This window comes from Synchiropus splendidus, chromosome 4 (genome assembly GCF_027744825.2).
Source record: "Synchiropus splendidus isolate RoL2022-P1 chromosome 4, RoL_Sspl_1.0, whole genome shotgun sequence".
Lineage (NCBI taxonomy): Eukaryota > Metazoa > Chordata > Actinopteri > Syngnathiformes > Callionymidae > Synchiropus > Synchiropus splendidus.
Window position 1 is genome coordinate 10,448,852 of NC_071337.1, and position 17,192 is coordinate 10,466,043.

The 17,192-nt window shown below is 41.1% G+C and overlaps 1 protein-coding gene across 6 annotated transcripts in view; it reads right to left on the minus strand.

Moving 5' to 3' along the window:
• ppp1r9a (protein phosphatase 1, regulatory subunit 9A) overlaps positions 1-17,192 on the minus strand; it is a 47,345-nt gene that overhangs the window by 7,587 nt on the left and 22,566 nt on the right. For 5 of the 6 annotated variants that reach the window (XM_053863749.1, XM_053863753.1, XM_053863752.1 and 2 more), the window contains exons 5-10: positions 14,207-14,311; positions 7,276-7,411; positions 4,351-4,503; positions 2,604-2,657; positions 2,261-2,490; positions 327-423 (exon numbers count right to left, since the gene is read on the minus strand). In XM_053863749.1, the coding sequence (XP_053719724.1) occupies positions 327-423; positions 2,261-2,490; positions 2,604-2,657; positions 4,351-4,503; positions 7,276-7,411; positions 14,207-14,311 (775 nt within the window). The remainder of the gene's footprint in view (positions 1-326; positions 424-2,260; positions 2,491-2,603; positions 2,658-4,350; positions 4,504-7,275; positions 7,412-14,206; positions 14,312-17,192) is intronic. The other variant, XM_053863750.1, reaches the window with a different exon arrangement.

Sequence of the window (17,192 nt, forward strand, 5' to 3'; positions counted from 1 at the left end):
AACCCATACAAGCATGAGACGAACATACAAACTCCACACAAAAATCCAATCTTTGACTACAAAAGTTCTTCAAATAACTAGCTTATTTCTAGTAAACACAACTGCATTCACCGCAAGGCCTTATGGTCTTAGCCAAACTTATTAAGAAACTAGTGAGCATTTGTGAGAATGTTTTGTACTTAGAAAGATTTGTTAGTTTGTCTTGAAATAAAAAGGCGAACACAATACAATAGAAACAAAAGTCTTGGATTCAACATCTTAAATGATGGCTGCCACAGAGCAGCCGCCACTTCCTGGAAGAGTCACAGGGGACTTAGACGTCTTACTCTGACTTGCAGGCCCTGGATCTCGGCCAGATGAGCTTTCTCTGCCTCCTCCAGCCGCTTTCTCTCGGCATCCTCCTTCTGCATGAACTCCACCTCTCTGGAGGAGAAGAGCAGTTCAGTGATCAGCTCATGACCTCAGACCATGAGCTTAATTCATGACGACAACTCATTGATGGGACACACAAACACAAGGTCAGGGTGACCTTGGGGAGTTAGCAATACAAAATATGAATGTGTTGACTCGTAATACATATATATTTTAGCACAAAAGAATAAATCTAGCTAGGCAAAGCGGGAACAAAAAAGTCGGATTTCAGTTTCTGATCATCTCTACAAAGGGCCCCCTCTGACCACTCTAGGGCCACATTGAAGAAGCACGTTGTTCTGGTTTCAACAGCTCAGTGGGATCAATAATAACACGTTAAAACAATGAGTCGCATCCCCGTCTGAATTAGTCAATATGAAAAATAGATTTTCACAGGGTGACAGAGGAGTGGCAGCGAGGTTGAGAGGGACAGTAGTGAGACCCGCCATGATGTACGGTTTAGAGAGAGTAGCTCAGGTGCTAAGGCAGAAAGCAGAGTAGCTGAAGATGCTCTCCTTGGGTGGGACAGAGTGGGACAAGATTAGGAGCCAGTATCTCAGAGGGACTGCTCTAGTGGAGAAGACTGGGGACGAAGTTTGAGCGACTCAGTTGGCTGGGACATGTAGGTAAGTGAAAGAGAGGAAGACACCGATGAGCTGCAGGCTGACTTGCGGTGGCAACTTATTCACATGCTAGTGTGCTTATGAGAAAAAGGGAGGTTGGTGAGGAGCCAGAGAAATGAAAGAATGAGCTGCGTGACATTACTGAGGCAGCAGAGTGAATGTCAGAAACGACCTCATTTATGATGAGGGAGTGTAGGAGTTGTGCAGTGAAGATGATGACTCAGACGTGAAAGGATTAGATGATACATTTCCTTATCACAGCAGCAGCAACTTTGGAGGCTCAGTGTGGACTCAAAAAGTTAAAGGAAGCAAAGATGGGGGGAGATGAAGCCAGACAGTTACAGTGTGAAATCCCAGTTGCACTGAAACACTGAATTCAAAACAGGCTGAAAAATCTCAACAAAGACACTTCAGCAACTGGACATGGGTAGCAATGCAGGAGTATTATTGAACTTCACAGCACTCTAACATGTTTTTGTTTTACTCTCTGTACTCATTTAGCTTTGACTTTAACTCAAGTATAATATATAATATTATACTATTATAAAATACTAATAACGCCTGTAATATATACTATTAGATGCGTTATTACCTATTATAATATTACCCTTTATAATAGTAGGTAATAACACCAACCATGACCTTTATTCTGCTTGACTTTCTGGAAGTCACATTTTACTTTTGACTTTAATACCACCCTAATATGGAGTAGGCCCCTCTTGTATGATTTACCATACTGTAGAGACATACATATGATGTGGTTTACGTTCACTCATAGGAAAAAAATGGATATGAAACATTCTTTCAGAGGTTGTGTTGAGTTAAGTTAGTGTTTCCCCCATGTGATACTACTGTTACTACGATCAACAAACTAATGTCATTTGACCTCTAATTATTATTATCATATTAAATTATTATATTGAAATTTAAATTATATAATGCACCTCACGTACCCACAAGATCTTGAAAATTGGATTATGAAGATTGGATTATTTTGTTTAATTCAATAAGATTTATCATAAATAAATTATAATACATTTATTATAAAAAAATAATATCACATACATTTCATAAATATGTAATTAAAAAAAATCTAAATTGAAAATGATTTAAAATGCTATACCCATGTGATATTTAAGACCCATGAGAAATAATTTGATAGTTAAAGGTAATTAAATGAGAGAATAAATGAGAAATAATAGTGATATCTGTGTGTCTGGACTCACTTCTGCTGGAAGTCCTTGATGAGCTTCTTGGCCTTGTTGTACTTCTTCTCCAGGGACTGGTACTGAGCCTGGGCCTCCTTCAGGTGCTCGTTGACCGTGTGGCAGAGGGTCTGAGCCTCGATCCAGTAGCTCTCCAGCTTCATCATCCTCTCCTTGTTCTCCTCGATGCTCGCCTTCAGCTGGCTCTTCTCCTTCTCCCAGCGCTGCTTCTCTCTCTCCACTGTTGCCAACTGCAGAGCACAAACCCCATGATTGTATCGGCGACCAGCAGAGCCGAGAGTTTCCAACCAGTTCATGCAACCAGAATGAAGCTGCAAACAGCAAGTGAACCAACAGCACTAACCTTGTTCTTCAGCTTCTGGATCTCGGCCTCGGTGACTGTGTGTTTGAGCTGGAGCTTTTTAGAAAGGAGAAGAGAGACGAGTTAGAGTCTGAAGCGCGCAGTTGCGCATGCTCTCTGGGCTGTCGATCCTCTGCGATAGATGGAAGCAGTCAACCCTGACAGCGTCCCGGCTCATGCACCAAAACACTCCCAGAGACAGAGAGCACTTGCAGACAGGAACACCAGCCTGAACCTTTCTATGTTAATGGCTTCCATCCCGCGCACATTAACATTTCCAAAGGATCCCTCTTGATTCTGCTGAGGTGCTTTATCAAATATTATTATGTCCTTCGAACAAAGATCTTCTAGCATATTCAGCTTATAAAAGATTTATTACAGCTTACGCTCCTCAGAGAACAGAGGAACGGCCAAGGTGAGGATTAGCAAAAAGCAGGAGATAAAGAGTTTGACAGGAGGATCATGGAAGTTCTAAACTGATCACATTATTGTTTCCCTCTATACGTCTGGAGGACTCTGCAGCGGCGCAGAAGTCATTAATCACAAGAGTCAGCCCAATTCCAGACGTCACACTGGGAACAACACACACCAAAGATGAGGTGGACCATCACCATCAGCACACACTCTAGATCCGACTCAGGTAAAGTGTGGCCTGGGACCACATCCAGCCCTCTGGCTCCACTGAGGTCAGAGAAACTAAGCAGGCAGAAGTCTTTCTGGAAGCTATTTTCTACTTTTTTCCAATTCCTCACTAGTTGAACTGTTAAATACAAGTTGTTACAGCTACTTCATTTTTCTTTTTTTTCTTCTTTTCATTTGTCTTTTTGGTGAGTTTTTCATGTCCAATAAATGAATGGTTTTTTTTCTCATTTTAATTGAAATTGCATATTTAATTTTATAAGCTACATGTCAATAAAATCAATCAAAAATACAGTTTTTACAAAAGAAAAAAACAATATATATTTATATTTATATTTATTTATTTATATATTTTTTAGCATGAACCTAAAGTCAACACTCATAGTCAACACTTCCTCACCTGCTGTTATCAGTAGCGACAATTCTGATGAATTGATTTTCCTGTAACAGTTTTGCACAGGTGTTGAGTGACGGTGAAATTATAATTCTAAAGGCAATCTAACAATAGCAAGCAAATGATCAGAAACATGACTGTGAAGCAGTGAGTCTGTGTGTGGCAGGTTGTTTATATGCTGGACGTGTGTCGCCGGATGTGTTAGGTGAAATAACTGGACACACATTCTCATAGCCATTCTATCACCACCAAACTGTAGAGGGAACCAGAGAGCAAGTAAAAGCACATAAAGCACTATAATCCAACTCAGATACAAAAGAACCGATGCCCATACAGTAGAACAATGCTGGGATCAAGAGTTGAACGTTTGTATTCCCAGTCTGAGTGAAGATTGGCCAAGAACTGTGAGGAAATTGATTTCACAAATGTAATGTGTTGCAGCTCTTTGTCCTCCTCGGCGGATTTTCCCCGAAACACGGGTAATTACAGATGTAACAGGTCTTACACACGTCTATTGTGTGCAGGCTGCTAATCGTCCAGATTAGGAATTACAGCGAATAAGCGGATCTCAGATCTTAACTATAAGTCTTTGGAGTGCAGCAGTGGTGTGAGACTTTATTGTGTTTTTTTTTGTTGTTCTCCATGGAATTCCAGGAAGGAGACGATGGCAGCAGCATTTCAGTTGAGTGACTGTCAAGTGGAGCGTGTGAGTTTTACCTCTCTGAACTTCTGGTAGAGTTTTGTGGCGTCCAACTCAGACGGGGACAAGATGTCCTCCGAGTCTGGAAGGTCAAACACCTCGATGCTCTTGTCGCCGCTGGCCGCCGCCGTGCCCGTTTCCTCATCATCTGTGGCATATTCTCCTGTCTGCTTTAAGATAAGAGTGGAAAAGTTACATTAATTTAATGTGGAATATTTAGCTTTTTATGAGAGGTTCCAGTCTCATAACAATGGAGAGGAAAAGCACTTTTGCCTCAGCTCAGCAATAGCATAGCACAGCTATAATATAAATGTGTGATTTTCTTTTCTTTACAAACATGTCAAATCACACCAAATGTAAAGGAGCTTCATAATTTAATGCAGGTTTAATAGCTCAATTTGATTTTGTTTTTTTCGAACTATGCGTGGACGCGTCCCCATTTCATCGTATTTTGTACTTCCAATTTCTCATCTTCTGAAACCCAGATGTAAGGAAATGATTTGTTATCGTGCTGAAAACAAAAGGTACCATTTATGTATTATTATGTGACCTTTGTTTACTTGAACCCTGTTTACTCACTGAAAGTGTACAACTTAATAAGGAGGTTTAGGTTAGATTCAGGTTGACGCAGGTTAGATTCCTGTTTCATCTTGCTGTTTCTGACCGCAACATTCTTTAGTGAGATACCACTCACAGAATAATACACACATTCAATCGAAGCAAGACTGGTGTCATTTCCTCAAGTGATTCACAAGAAAAATCTTTCACAAGCACCACAGTCTGCCGCCAAACTAATGACAAACTTTGCTAGAAACCCAAAGAGAGGAGGAAAAACGTCTCCTGGAGAAGGCAGGATGGGGTCTAAAAGACAGCACCACTAACACACTAATAGTGTTGTGTTCTCCATCAGCAGTGTTGCTTTCAGTCAGCAACAATAGCTCTCATGAAAGTAACACTTGATGCCTCTCTCGTGACTGACTTCTGCATGGATGTCTCGCTGGCGTGTCCTCTGCTCCGTCGGTCTCATCTAACCTCTCATCATCTTGGCCTACATTCTCTCTCCTCCATCCATCCATCTCTCGCTCAGATAACAGCTCCACTTTCTCTCACGCATCATTGACGCCAAGTTCCTTTTTACATTTTTCTTGTTGCTATGGTACCAGCATCAGACTCAACAGCTTTGTCGGCTATAGGATGGCACGTTTTAGGGCAATAGAAAACACTGATTTACATGCGTTCAGTGTCGCTACAGAGGTTCTGCTTTCTCTGACGTGTGCTCAGACTGGTGCAGACGGAAAAGACAAAAGGTTTCTCTAAGACAGGAGCACAGAGTCAAAAGTTTACGACTACAACAAACACCAAAACAAATAAATAATGTAAACAAAAGCAGCATTGTAGGAGGCGGTGGACAGTGAAGCCATATAATACATCACGACTGGAGGATGAAGAATTTCTGCCATTCTTCGTGTTTCATTAGAGCTTCGTATCGGCTAGTAACAACAACACCGCTTCCACGGTTTCCAGTGGTACTGGTCCGATTGGTCAGAGCATAGACAGAAGGCTCCATCTGGATCCAGAAACGTGTGTAAACATTGAGCATAAATGGGCCTTTATACAGAGTGAAGTGAAAACAAATGATATATTTTTGGCTTATTGTTGTGATATGTCATGTGACTATGGTGAAAATATAAAAAATAGAAATGTTTCACAGGTGCTCTCACTCATTTCAGTCAGTGGGTGTGTTATGAGCGCTACACAGAGCGACTGCCATCTGCAGTCCGTTTCACTGTTCTCATAATATGACTTTTACAAATGACACTCGCTAAAATACGTGAAGGGCAATAGTAGAGGGTTAAAACAAGGACAGTCCGAGTGCCTTTCAAGTTCATTTTGCCTTTCTGGCAGACATCTGTCCAACTTCCTGTCACAAATGCCAGTCCTTCTGGGGGGTTTACGTTTGTTTAAAATCCATCTACATGAGTAAGAAGACACAAATCCAGGCTGATAAGTGCGACTTTGATTGCCAAGTGATGTCCAAAGTGCCATCTGTCACGTCTAACCAGCTGCCTCAGAGTGAGAATTCCTCCAACTAACCACCCGGGGAGAACTTATCGAATATTTATAGGCCTATAAATATGGATGAGAGCCTTCATTGCCCTATGGATCTTCAGAACGGCCGTTCTAATGCTTCATCTGATGCCATTTGTTGCTTCTGTTTTGACGCTGGGAGGAGGCGTCTTATTAAATATGATGTCCCAGAGAATAACATGACTTCAAGTTATTGCACATAATAGTTAAGGTAGACACAAATTAAAGTTAGTTAAGTGAAGGAAAAGCGGTTGATATCTGAGCTGAAGCAGAGACCAGAGTCCGGCAGCGTTTCCCTGCAGCACTCCAACAAGAAGAGACAGTGTTCCATGCGAGCGTCTGACTGACCACGGCGTGTGTTGGGAGCAATTTCTCATGCATCACGACTTCACCCTGGACCGGTGCAGTCTATATAGCAGCCCTCTGAGTGTTTGGCTGCCTCCTCTGTTGTTATGATGCTGTGTTTTGATGAGAGCAGCACGTGCTCCAGGCCCACATGTTCACGCTTGGCTGGAGTTCATGACCTCAGAGTCTCAGGGATTAATTAAAGAGCGGGTGAAAATGAATTGCTTTCGAGGCACAGAATCTCTGTGGTAGAGATTTTTTTGAGTTAGTAGTTCCTTCCTTCCTTCCTTGTTGATCTTCTCATGTGTTTCAGGCCAACACTGGTGGTGTTATATGAGGAAATACATTTTGACCTCTACATGGAGATGTCACTCAGTTGTTGAAGATGGCTTCAAAATATTCCAATTTTTAAACAAGCTAAAAGGATATTGGGCGTTGCAGGACTTGAAATGAGAAAACGTTTTGACATAGTTGCTGTCCACTGGCTGAAGTGTGCGTGCTCTTATTACCTCATCATCGTCCGCGTCATAGTGACCGTACTGCTGCTCCAGCAACTCTCTCTGCCTCCTCTCCTGCTCCAGGGTCTGCTGGATGAGCGACGCCACCTCGCTCTGCTGACCCGGACGCTCTCGGCCAATCAGGAACCTGCGACCACACGCACACAGCTTGAGTGACGACAACACACAGTAATAGATATCATTGGAATGTATATGTTAAATATGAAATATTACTTCTGCAAGAATCACGTTCTCCTGTTCACTACTTTGAAGACACACGTGCAGACGTGCTTGTTGAAAAAATATATCACATAAAATACATATTCATAAAGTCATAGCAACATCATAAAAAATGTTGGTAACGCTGTAACAATAACCTTTAGTGGATATTTTTGGAAGTATACAGGAGACTAAAAAAACGAAATAAAGGCAGCAATAAAATAGATTAACCCAAAAACAATAAATTATTATTTTTTAAATTCATATCTTTTTTATTGAAATTTTCCAGTTTGACAAAGTGCTGTCATGACGGGACAATTGTTCAATGATTCAAAACAAAAAAAAGGATAACCAAGAGTTGTGGTCCACATTAGAAACCTGTACAGTATAGAGGTGTTTTTGAAAGAGAAACAAAATAATAAATAAAATACAACAATCCCAAACATACAAAAAAAAACGTTCAAAAAGGGACCCCATATTCGGCCAAACTTCCCAGGTGATTGTTGGAGTGAGTATCTCATACAATAAATTAAATTTGAACTGACTCTATTGTCAAACACTTCAGGCAGTAGCTGTGCCAGTGTTAAGCAGACGATTGTCTCCGTGTCCGTGCTGCACTGTCCCAGAAGCACAACGTGATGACAGCAATAACTGCTGACGTATCAATGTACCAGCGCACGGACGTGACACAAATAATAATGATGTGGGAAGACAGACAGAGAGCATGCTGTTAGCCGTGCATGGCTCGAGATGTAGCACTCATTGCTTGACAATCTCCAACTGTAGCGCGCTTGAAAGCTGAGGAGGGTAAAGTGTGGTCCGGGGGCCACATAGGACCCGCTGCCTAGATTCAGGTGGCCCTCACGATGTTAGAGCATAAAAAAAACAAAACAATTTGAACACAAAATAAAACTAGTTTTTGAGAGGGTTACATAATTTTTCCTCTTGAAAAATCTTGAATTAGATTCCTTTAATGACTGAAGCTCATTTTAACAGTACCGTTTGTCGCTCAGAATAAATTTATAATAGATGTTATGTAAGACAGTGCCTTTTTAAATCATACGTACATGCACCCAGCATTATAACAGCAAGACTTCAAAAGATCTTACATGATGTCTTATTATTGTTGAGAATATTGAGGAATAAAACTTAATATTAAATGAAATAACATTTTAATGTCATGGTGGAATTGATCGTACCTGTTTTACAGTGTTTAAGTTACGAAATCTAAGTTTTATTGAGTAGCTAAGTAGCTTGTCGGCTGCAAACGGTCAGAGGAAAGAATTGAGCTTCAGAGCGAATAAAAAGAAAACCAAAGGATTGATCAAAAATGTTTAAATTATGACATCACAAACTATAAAATTTACATATTGTAAGTAAAACAGACATAAGAAATTAAAAAAAAAAAACTTAATATATTTACTCAGATTTATTACCACTAATAAGACATTTATAAAAAATTAACATATTCTATAAAACATATTACATATTACACCTCTGTATTCAATGTTGCATTGAACGGCTATAATACGCAACAAACTCAATCAGACAGCAAGTGGCAGTAGCACCATGATGCAGAAAGAGATCTTGTGCAGTAGCACAGTGGAAGTATGGCTCTCTTCGAGGGCAAACATTGAGGCTAGTTTTTGGTCTTTTGGTGGTTCCCGCGTCTCATTTCTGAGACGCCTGCGTGACCTGGTAGAGTCAAAACTCACAAAACCCACACACTTGAACAAAAAGAAGAAATCTGCAGACGCTAATTCTGGAACACTTGGGTCATAAAAAATAAAAACTTCAATTCAAACTGGATTTTGGAGAAATGAAAGAAGGCTCCTGACCTACTTGGGGAAATCCCTGACCCAGCAGGGAGTGTGTTAGTGTGCTAAAGGGAGCCGAGACGACAGCGAGACAGTAACTGCGGCCCGATCGAGTCCAATCATGTGAATTCAGAACCGGCCTCTACATGGGAGTTTGAAGTGGAACAGGCTCCAACAGAGAGACTTGATCTACATGAGAAGCAACAACTGAAGAGTGTGAAAGTGAAAGAAGAGAAGCGAGCGGGCGAGTTAATAGTGGGACAAGCCTGTGGACATCATGGAGGTCTGAGGAGCAGCTGACCTGGAAACATCTCTTCTCACGCATGGGGAGTCTGTCTCTGATCCGGCCTGCACCAAACACTTCCTGTGAAAATACTTGTTCTGGACCGCAACAATTTGGAAATAATATTAGGAGTGTCACTGGAATGACGAAGGCGATCAGAAAATTCTGTCTCGCAAAGTAACCTGGATTAAATAATGTCATTTATTTGTCAATGTAGCAGATGTCTACGCACCTAATAAAGATATTGCGTTGCCCTGCTTATGGAGTCTTTTTTGGAGATTTTTCTGGCATCTTGTTTTATTTACTTGTTTACTTTTGTTCGCATTAAGCCACATATGTTCCAAATGAAAAATGTTTTCCATGAATAAACACATTCAGTCATGTTTGACATACAGATATTTTCAAGATGTTTTGATAGTCACCACATTTTCAACAATAACATCCCTTTGGGACAAATAGCTTCCCATGCTTCAGCGCATATTGGCATTTCCAAAAATCCCCAAAACAAGTTATGAAATGCTAGCGAACACCACTGGCATATTCAGGTTCAACTCACTGTGTGGTATTTATTGTTCCCCAGGTCGTATTTGCAGGAAGACCATTGATTTAAGTCCCATAACATCAGGCTTTATTCTGCTAGAACAACCCGTCTGAAGTCATGTGACTGCAGGAAAGGAGTGAACAGGAAGTTGTCACTTCAAAATAATGATGAAATTTAACGTTCTTTTAAGGTCACTTGACGTGTAACGGTTAGGTCACATGGAGAGAGACAGTGGACATGTTGGCCGGAGGACGAAATGAAATGAAAGTATTGGTTGAAAGAAGACAAGGAAGACAACCAAGGAGGTTCATGGAGTGAGTAAAGGAGGACATGAAGAAGACCGGTGTGACCAGGAAGGAAGATCAAGATACTGTAGGTGAAGGAGAAGGATGGCTTACTCAGATAAACACTTTTAACCACTTAAGTATAGGTAATTTAGTAGATATAAACAGCAAATTTTAACATTAATATCACACAGTTGAACATTTAAATTGGCATTTTGTCTTAAATAGTTTAAAAAGTACAAAATTCATTCACTTTCCTCCACTCACACCCCTGGACTAGTTACTAGTTAATCTATGCGTGGACCTGGGGAGGAAACCTTAAAAAAGCTTGAATGTGAAACTGCACGACAGAAAGGTGCCTGGTCAGGCTGCAGCACACTCTAATATTTATATGTTTATATTCTCATTTGTTAAAAGAATGATGTTTATTAGTTGTACTTGCACTGTATCTGAGCAGGGGGGGCATTAATAATTGATATATAGACAGTAAATAGTACAGCATGACTCCTTGTTTTGGCAATAAAGCTCCTTGAATAACTCCTTAATAAAAAAAAAGAATGCTGCATTAACGGTAGAAGATAAAATGCTGCACAGCAATTTGTCATTTGGCCACATCTTTCACTTCCAGTGAAGATCACATCTGTCTCACCCACTGGAGTGTTGGCCGAAGTGCGCGCACTTCTTCCTCGTTGAAAGGGCAACAAGGTGAACTCAAAGTGAAACCTGGATGGTTTGAAGTGGAGGTTAAATATAGCAGAAATGGCAAATGTAGGACAGTTGGCCAGGAAACCTCTGGTGATCAGCCCGAGACGACGGAGGATTATCGGAGGAGGAGGTAGCGAAGTGAGTGGGTGACATGATGGAGGAAGATTGAAACGCTGACGAGGATGAGAAGTAGAGCAAGTAGGGAATAAGGGCTGCTGTTTGAAGCAGAAATGGGATTCATGAGACTGTAAACTCAGATGCTTTTCAGCAGGAAACCCCGAAAGGAAGGTGTGATGGATTCCACTGAATATTGTGAGGGAGAGTTGAAGCGGGTCTTTTGCGACTGTTCGACTTGATATTCTGTTCGGTTTGCAGTTAGCACAAGCACTCAATCAGAAGAAAGAGACACAGCATGCTACTACAAGTCTGCAGACAACATGATTTCAGAACGATTATTCATGACCAGATTTCTTTCTTTTTTTTACAGTAGCATAACATTCCCATCCTTAGATATTTAGAACAAATTCAGGGCAGGAGTTCTGCCAGATGTAAACACAGCCACGGCTTAAATGAGAGCCGCCACGCTTTCAGAAAAATGATCTCCTTTTACCGTGATTAAACATATTAGAACGAAGTGGAAACATCCAAACAACTGGCTGACACATACAGCATCATGAAGGTGGATATGAATATGGTGTTTTTAACGGAAAAATCCCTAAAGAAAGAATGATCCAAGTCGCACATTCCAGTTGGGCAAATGAGGAGAAGGACTGCATGAGGACGGATTGGAGAGAGATTTACTTCTCATCATAAAAACTAGCGTTTTTATTGTAGCCAATTCAGTAAATGTCGAAACTTTGCCCTCTGATTCCATGTTTCTCTGTTGCTTCTTTAATGGCTGCCTTCCTGTTTTTTTCTTTATTTTATTCATTTCTTTTTTTGGGAGGGAAAAAAACCTGGCCAAAACCCTGAAATATTTTTTCTTCAAATAGCTTGTCAAATAGAAGAGACGTAAGTATATGAGGGGAATCTGTACAGTACACGGATGATTCCTTCATTCCAGCCAACTTATTAAACTTCACATGTTTAGTTCATGATCTTAGCCGATCTTCTCACAACCAGAAGTTTATGATTTCTGCTGAGAGAGTGCAGGAAGACAAGGAGGAAAGAGTGAAGCAAACAAGCAAGTAGAACTATATTGTGAATTGACTGTTTATAATCATGACCAAAGTCTGGCTTGGGGACCCCCCCCGGTCAGATTTCATGTGGCCCTCTGTCTTTGTCATCTGCTTCATTTGTGGCCCAGAATCACCGAATTAACCGATTCGTTCTAAGGTGTGTAACTAAAAATGTTTACTTTTATGATGCAATATATTACAAGTTGGTCCTGTGATGTGAAGTTTTGTGTGTTGATGCCAGTTTAAGGTAAACTTCTGAATACAATAAATCTAACCATGATGTTCATGTGTGTTCAAATTAAAGTGCACTTATTTAACAAGATTAACTACGATGATATCAACACTCAAACACAACACTGCATTAGCATCAGGTACCTTTGTTTAGTCCTCACTGTTCTTTGGAATCATGTGTCTTTAATAAGCAATTCCTTTATTTCTCATTTATTAATTGCACGACTCCGCTCACTGAGAAAACCCTTGGTTTCAAGGGCATCCAAGTATATTGATTACCGTCCAGGATATTACCAGCTGGGACACTTGAGAAAATGTGACGCAGAAAAACTACTTTACGGATCAAAATCCGTGAGAGTCAGACTCATCACTCATTGTTAAGTGAGAGTACATCCCTTTCAGAATGGCCAATGAGCTTCATAGGATTCTAGCTTCTGACAAAAACTGACATCTTGAATGAATGTATGGAAGAATTTGCAAATCCCAGGATGCTAGGGGAAGGTACAGTAGTGCCAACAGCAAAATAAGTCAATTTGAAATTGGTTAGGCTTATGGGGAGGTGAGGCATTCTAGCCAATCGGAAGTGAGGTGAGGTGGTACCTTCACCTACTAACCTGGGATTTGCAAACACATGTGCGGGAGGTATCTGTTAGCTTAGTAAAGTAAAATCACAATAATACGATGGAAGGTGAATCTTGACAGTGAGTCTGTGGTTGAAAAAATGCGAGCACAACGTTTCAGAAATCCCTTTTTTGAGTGTATGTGTAGCGTTACGTTTCATTAGAATGAATGTTTCACAGGAACCAATGTTATTAGCACTTTCCAACATCCGGATCCACTCATCTGTGGTAACTTGTGCAGCACTAAAATATTGTTCTGGCACTGAAACATCCCAGTAGATGCCACTTTGCGATCAGGTTTCCTTGGTGGGAAGTGATGGCTTCAACATGAATATATATTCATATATAAAGAATGAATATGATTTACTAAAGATTGATCTGCTGTGACCTTAGAGGTCATTGTTTAGATGATAAGGGCTTGACAGGGACGGTAAATAAAAGATTCCAGAGGATGCTTCAGTGTAAACAGTGTAAACAATATGAAAAGTGTATTTTCAGCACGATTAACATTTCATTGGAGCATGGACTGATCTATCACAAACTGGCATCTTGTGTAAAATCTCCTGGTCAATATGAGGAATAGCAAACGCCATCTGTCCAGCTGACAATGCCAGTAGTTATTCCCTGCACACCTCCTGTCCACACATCCGTCTATCATCCTGCGGAACGTCGAGCCCTCATAAAGGCAAGGCACACAAATCCGAGGAAGGTTTCTGGAGAATGTTTAACAAGATCTTTGTGAGTCCGTGCCAACAGTCGCTCAGCACTCGTAACACGACGTGCTTTCACATCTCCTCAGAAATGGTAATGAAGCTCAAAAGCCAAACAAAATCTCAGTGTGCCGCAGCACTGTCGCCTTTATGATCCTGTTTTGTAACTTTTGCACCATGACAACAGGACTGAAGGCATCCAACACGCAGTGCTGGTGAAAGGCTTTACTTTCTCACCAGGCTGGAGCGTCACACAGTTTATTGTTGCTGCTGGAGGAGAATTCTAATAACTTGTGTTCTGCTATCTCTTTTGAGTCTGCTGACCCAAGAGCGCGGAGCAAAACTTGAATCTTACCGAACCACTCCTGATGTGTTCCGGAGGACCGAGGCAGCAAAGCTCTGAGTGACTCCCACCAGACTGGTCCCGTCCACCTCCACTATCTGGTCGTTCACCTTAATCCTGATTCACACAGACAGAGGGGCAGAGTGTTAGATGTGGATATATTTTCGTTCTGACAACATGAGACCTGTCATATTTGACAAACTTTGTAAAGGGCAGCACATACAGGAGGCACACGATGAACTGTTCTGCTGACTATAGTAAACATTGCTGGGTCCTGAACAGTGGGCTGATTCCGTTATAACTCCTTTTCTCGCTGCATGTATAACAGTGCTCGGACCAAAGACCATGCCAACTACCTGATGCTGTAAAGGTGGTGGACACCAGCATGGAGAAAAGAAGCCGAAGTTGGTCAGGTGACCAATGCTTTCCCAACCAACTCCCTAAGGTTTATTGAAACACATTTGTCTGTTTTAGAGCCATTCTGTCAAGCAACCAAAGAACAAACAGATTTAGTGTATAACAAAAGCAGTAACTGCTTGATATCGAAAATGTGACTAGGGGAAAATGCACTCACTATTAGCACCAAGTCCAAATAAACCCAGGCCACCAATACGTAACTGTAGTAGTTTCAGAGTTGATGTCGGTTACCCGACTTGTGGTTGCAAGAGTCGATGCAGGGGAGGGAAATACAATTTCCCAACACGTCTGAAGAACCAAGAAACTAAATAAAAACATATAAGGGGAAAACTGAAAATAAATAACAAGTAAGAATAACAAAGCAAACAAGCATGCAGATGCAACATAACAATGGAAACAAGGGCATAATAACACCACAATAATACATTCTATTTCTAACAAAGGACTGTAGTCATGTCCATCTGACTTTTTCTGCCAGTGAGACCCTTTCATTAAGAAGATATGGAGCAAAAAGGATGACAGATTTCATCATGCAGGGGAAATGTTCCTACAGTAATGTAGGTGAAAATGTTGTCGGGGGTCAAGTAATAGCCAACACAGACATTAGAAAAATAAATAAAAAATAAAAAAAGAGAGTGAAATGAACCAATGTTTCCTCCCAGAAGGCAACAGAATCCAGATGAGGGAAACCATATAACATCACAGCTGTATAGTAGCCGGATTAAATGAGTGTCAGTACATTCAGAAATGAGCTGCACCAGTCTCAGTTGTGTATCCACATTAGCCTGTAAGTCAGTGTCGTCCACAGCCTTTTAAGCAGCAGCTCTGTCTGTATTCTGCCACCGGCAGCATCTTCAATTGGATTTGGAAGTCGGTCGGTTTAACCAGGGACAAAGAGACAACAAAAAGAATGACACTGTGTGAAAGCCCTATATAAATGCAAGCAGACGCAACAAAACTAAACCTTCGTCATCACAATAGGAAGTCAGTGTTTGGTGTCATGTTTGTAGAGGTATTTGGTTGGAATCTCTGTCAGCAAATATCACTGAACACAATAAGCCATAAAAACCTACAATTCAACTCTGAAAAAAACACAATGAAGGATTCTTCTTGAACTGCATTTTCTTGCACATTGTTCACATGGTTTTCTTTTTAATTTATTGTGATAAAATACAGAGCATGTTACGAACATAATTTCCCTTGGGATTAATAAAGTTTTCTGAGTTTGATTCTGATTCAAGACAGGGAAGCCGGAATTATTAGGATCTGGTAGACACTGCTCAAAGGCATCGAAGCAGACAGCGAGCGCAAATGAGGTCAAAATAGTAGGTGCACTTTTGTCTCAACTTCCTATTGTTTTGTGCCAAAGAAGTTCAGTTACCAATCACCACATGAACTCTTTGAAATCATTTCATTCAACATTCCTCCACTGTTAAACAGTCTAGGATTTTGCGCTTCACGTTTATGGAAGCGATTTGGAGGTGCAGTCATGAGGAAGCTGATTCATGACTCTCTCCTCTCACACTGCTTGTCGTCTGACAGGGAAGTGATGACGTCCTGTTTCAGTCAGTGCATGGGCAGCGAATGTTTCTGTGAGGACACTAGATGGTTGTTTTGAGGTTTTCCACAGGTATATCACGAAGACGAAGAACAGTGCAGTGGCAAATCCTAGACAATAGATTGGATTTTCTCCACTCCATTCTAATTGATGCAATAATGTTTCAGTGTTCAGTTTTTCTATAACTGCAACTTCGACACAGTGACACGACTGCAACATTCCACAACTCATTAATAAACCAGCCGTAAAACATGAGGGCTTAAACAAATGAAACAGGCAAACAGTGCGTGGAAGAATAAATCATCCGCCGCTCACTTGTTAATGAATAACAGAAGCAGGATGTGGCGATCAACTACAAGATTTATGAAAGTAAGTCTGAGTTTTGAGGAATTTCAGAACCAGCTTCTCAGTTCAGGATCAACTTTTCGCCCACCGCTCCAAGACTCGCCCCAAGTTACAGCGCAACTAATCTCCCTCACATGGTTCAACCATAATCTCAGATGGAAAAACACTGAAAATATGCTTCATGTCGACTTCACAGGACTTCATTTCTTCAATGAATAAAGTTCCCAAACAACACAGAGGGAGGCAGGAGTCAGCAGCTTGAGGCGTGTTGAGAACCTGTCATGCTCTCTAACACACTTGGCTGAGTGCAGACACACATGCACAAAAACACACACACAGTTATACTCAGATGTGAAATATGCGTTTTGTTTCCTGTAATTTCTACACAAAAGGCATAACACTATTTAATGTGATGACTCTGTCCCATGACATTTGTAAAGCCTCACACACACACACACTCAGTTGCCATGGACATAAAGCACACAAACGCAAAAGTTCAGTGCGGCTCCCTAGACTGTGCCTCTTTCAGCAAATCTAATCCGAGCCCCTGCTGCTAAATCTGACAGGGACAGTGTGTGGCTGTGTTCGGGGGGAAAGAGAGAGTGACTTTGCGACGCGTCGGCATATTGCCGTAGATGTTTCCTGACTGTAGAGTGTCTTCATCCATCACACTTCCTC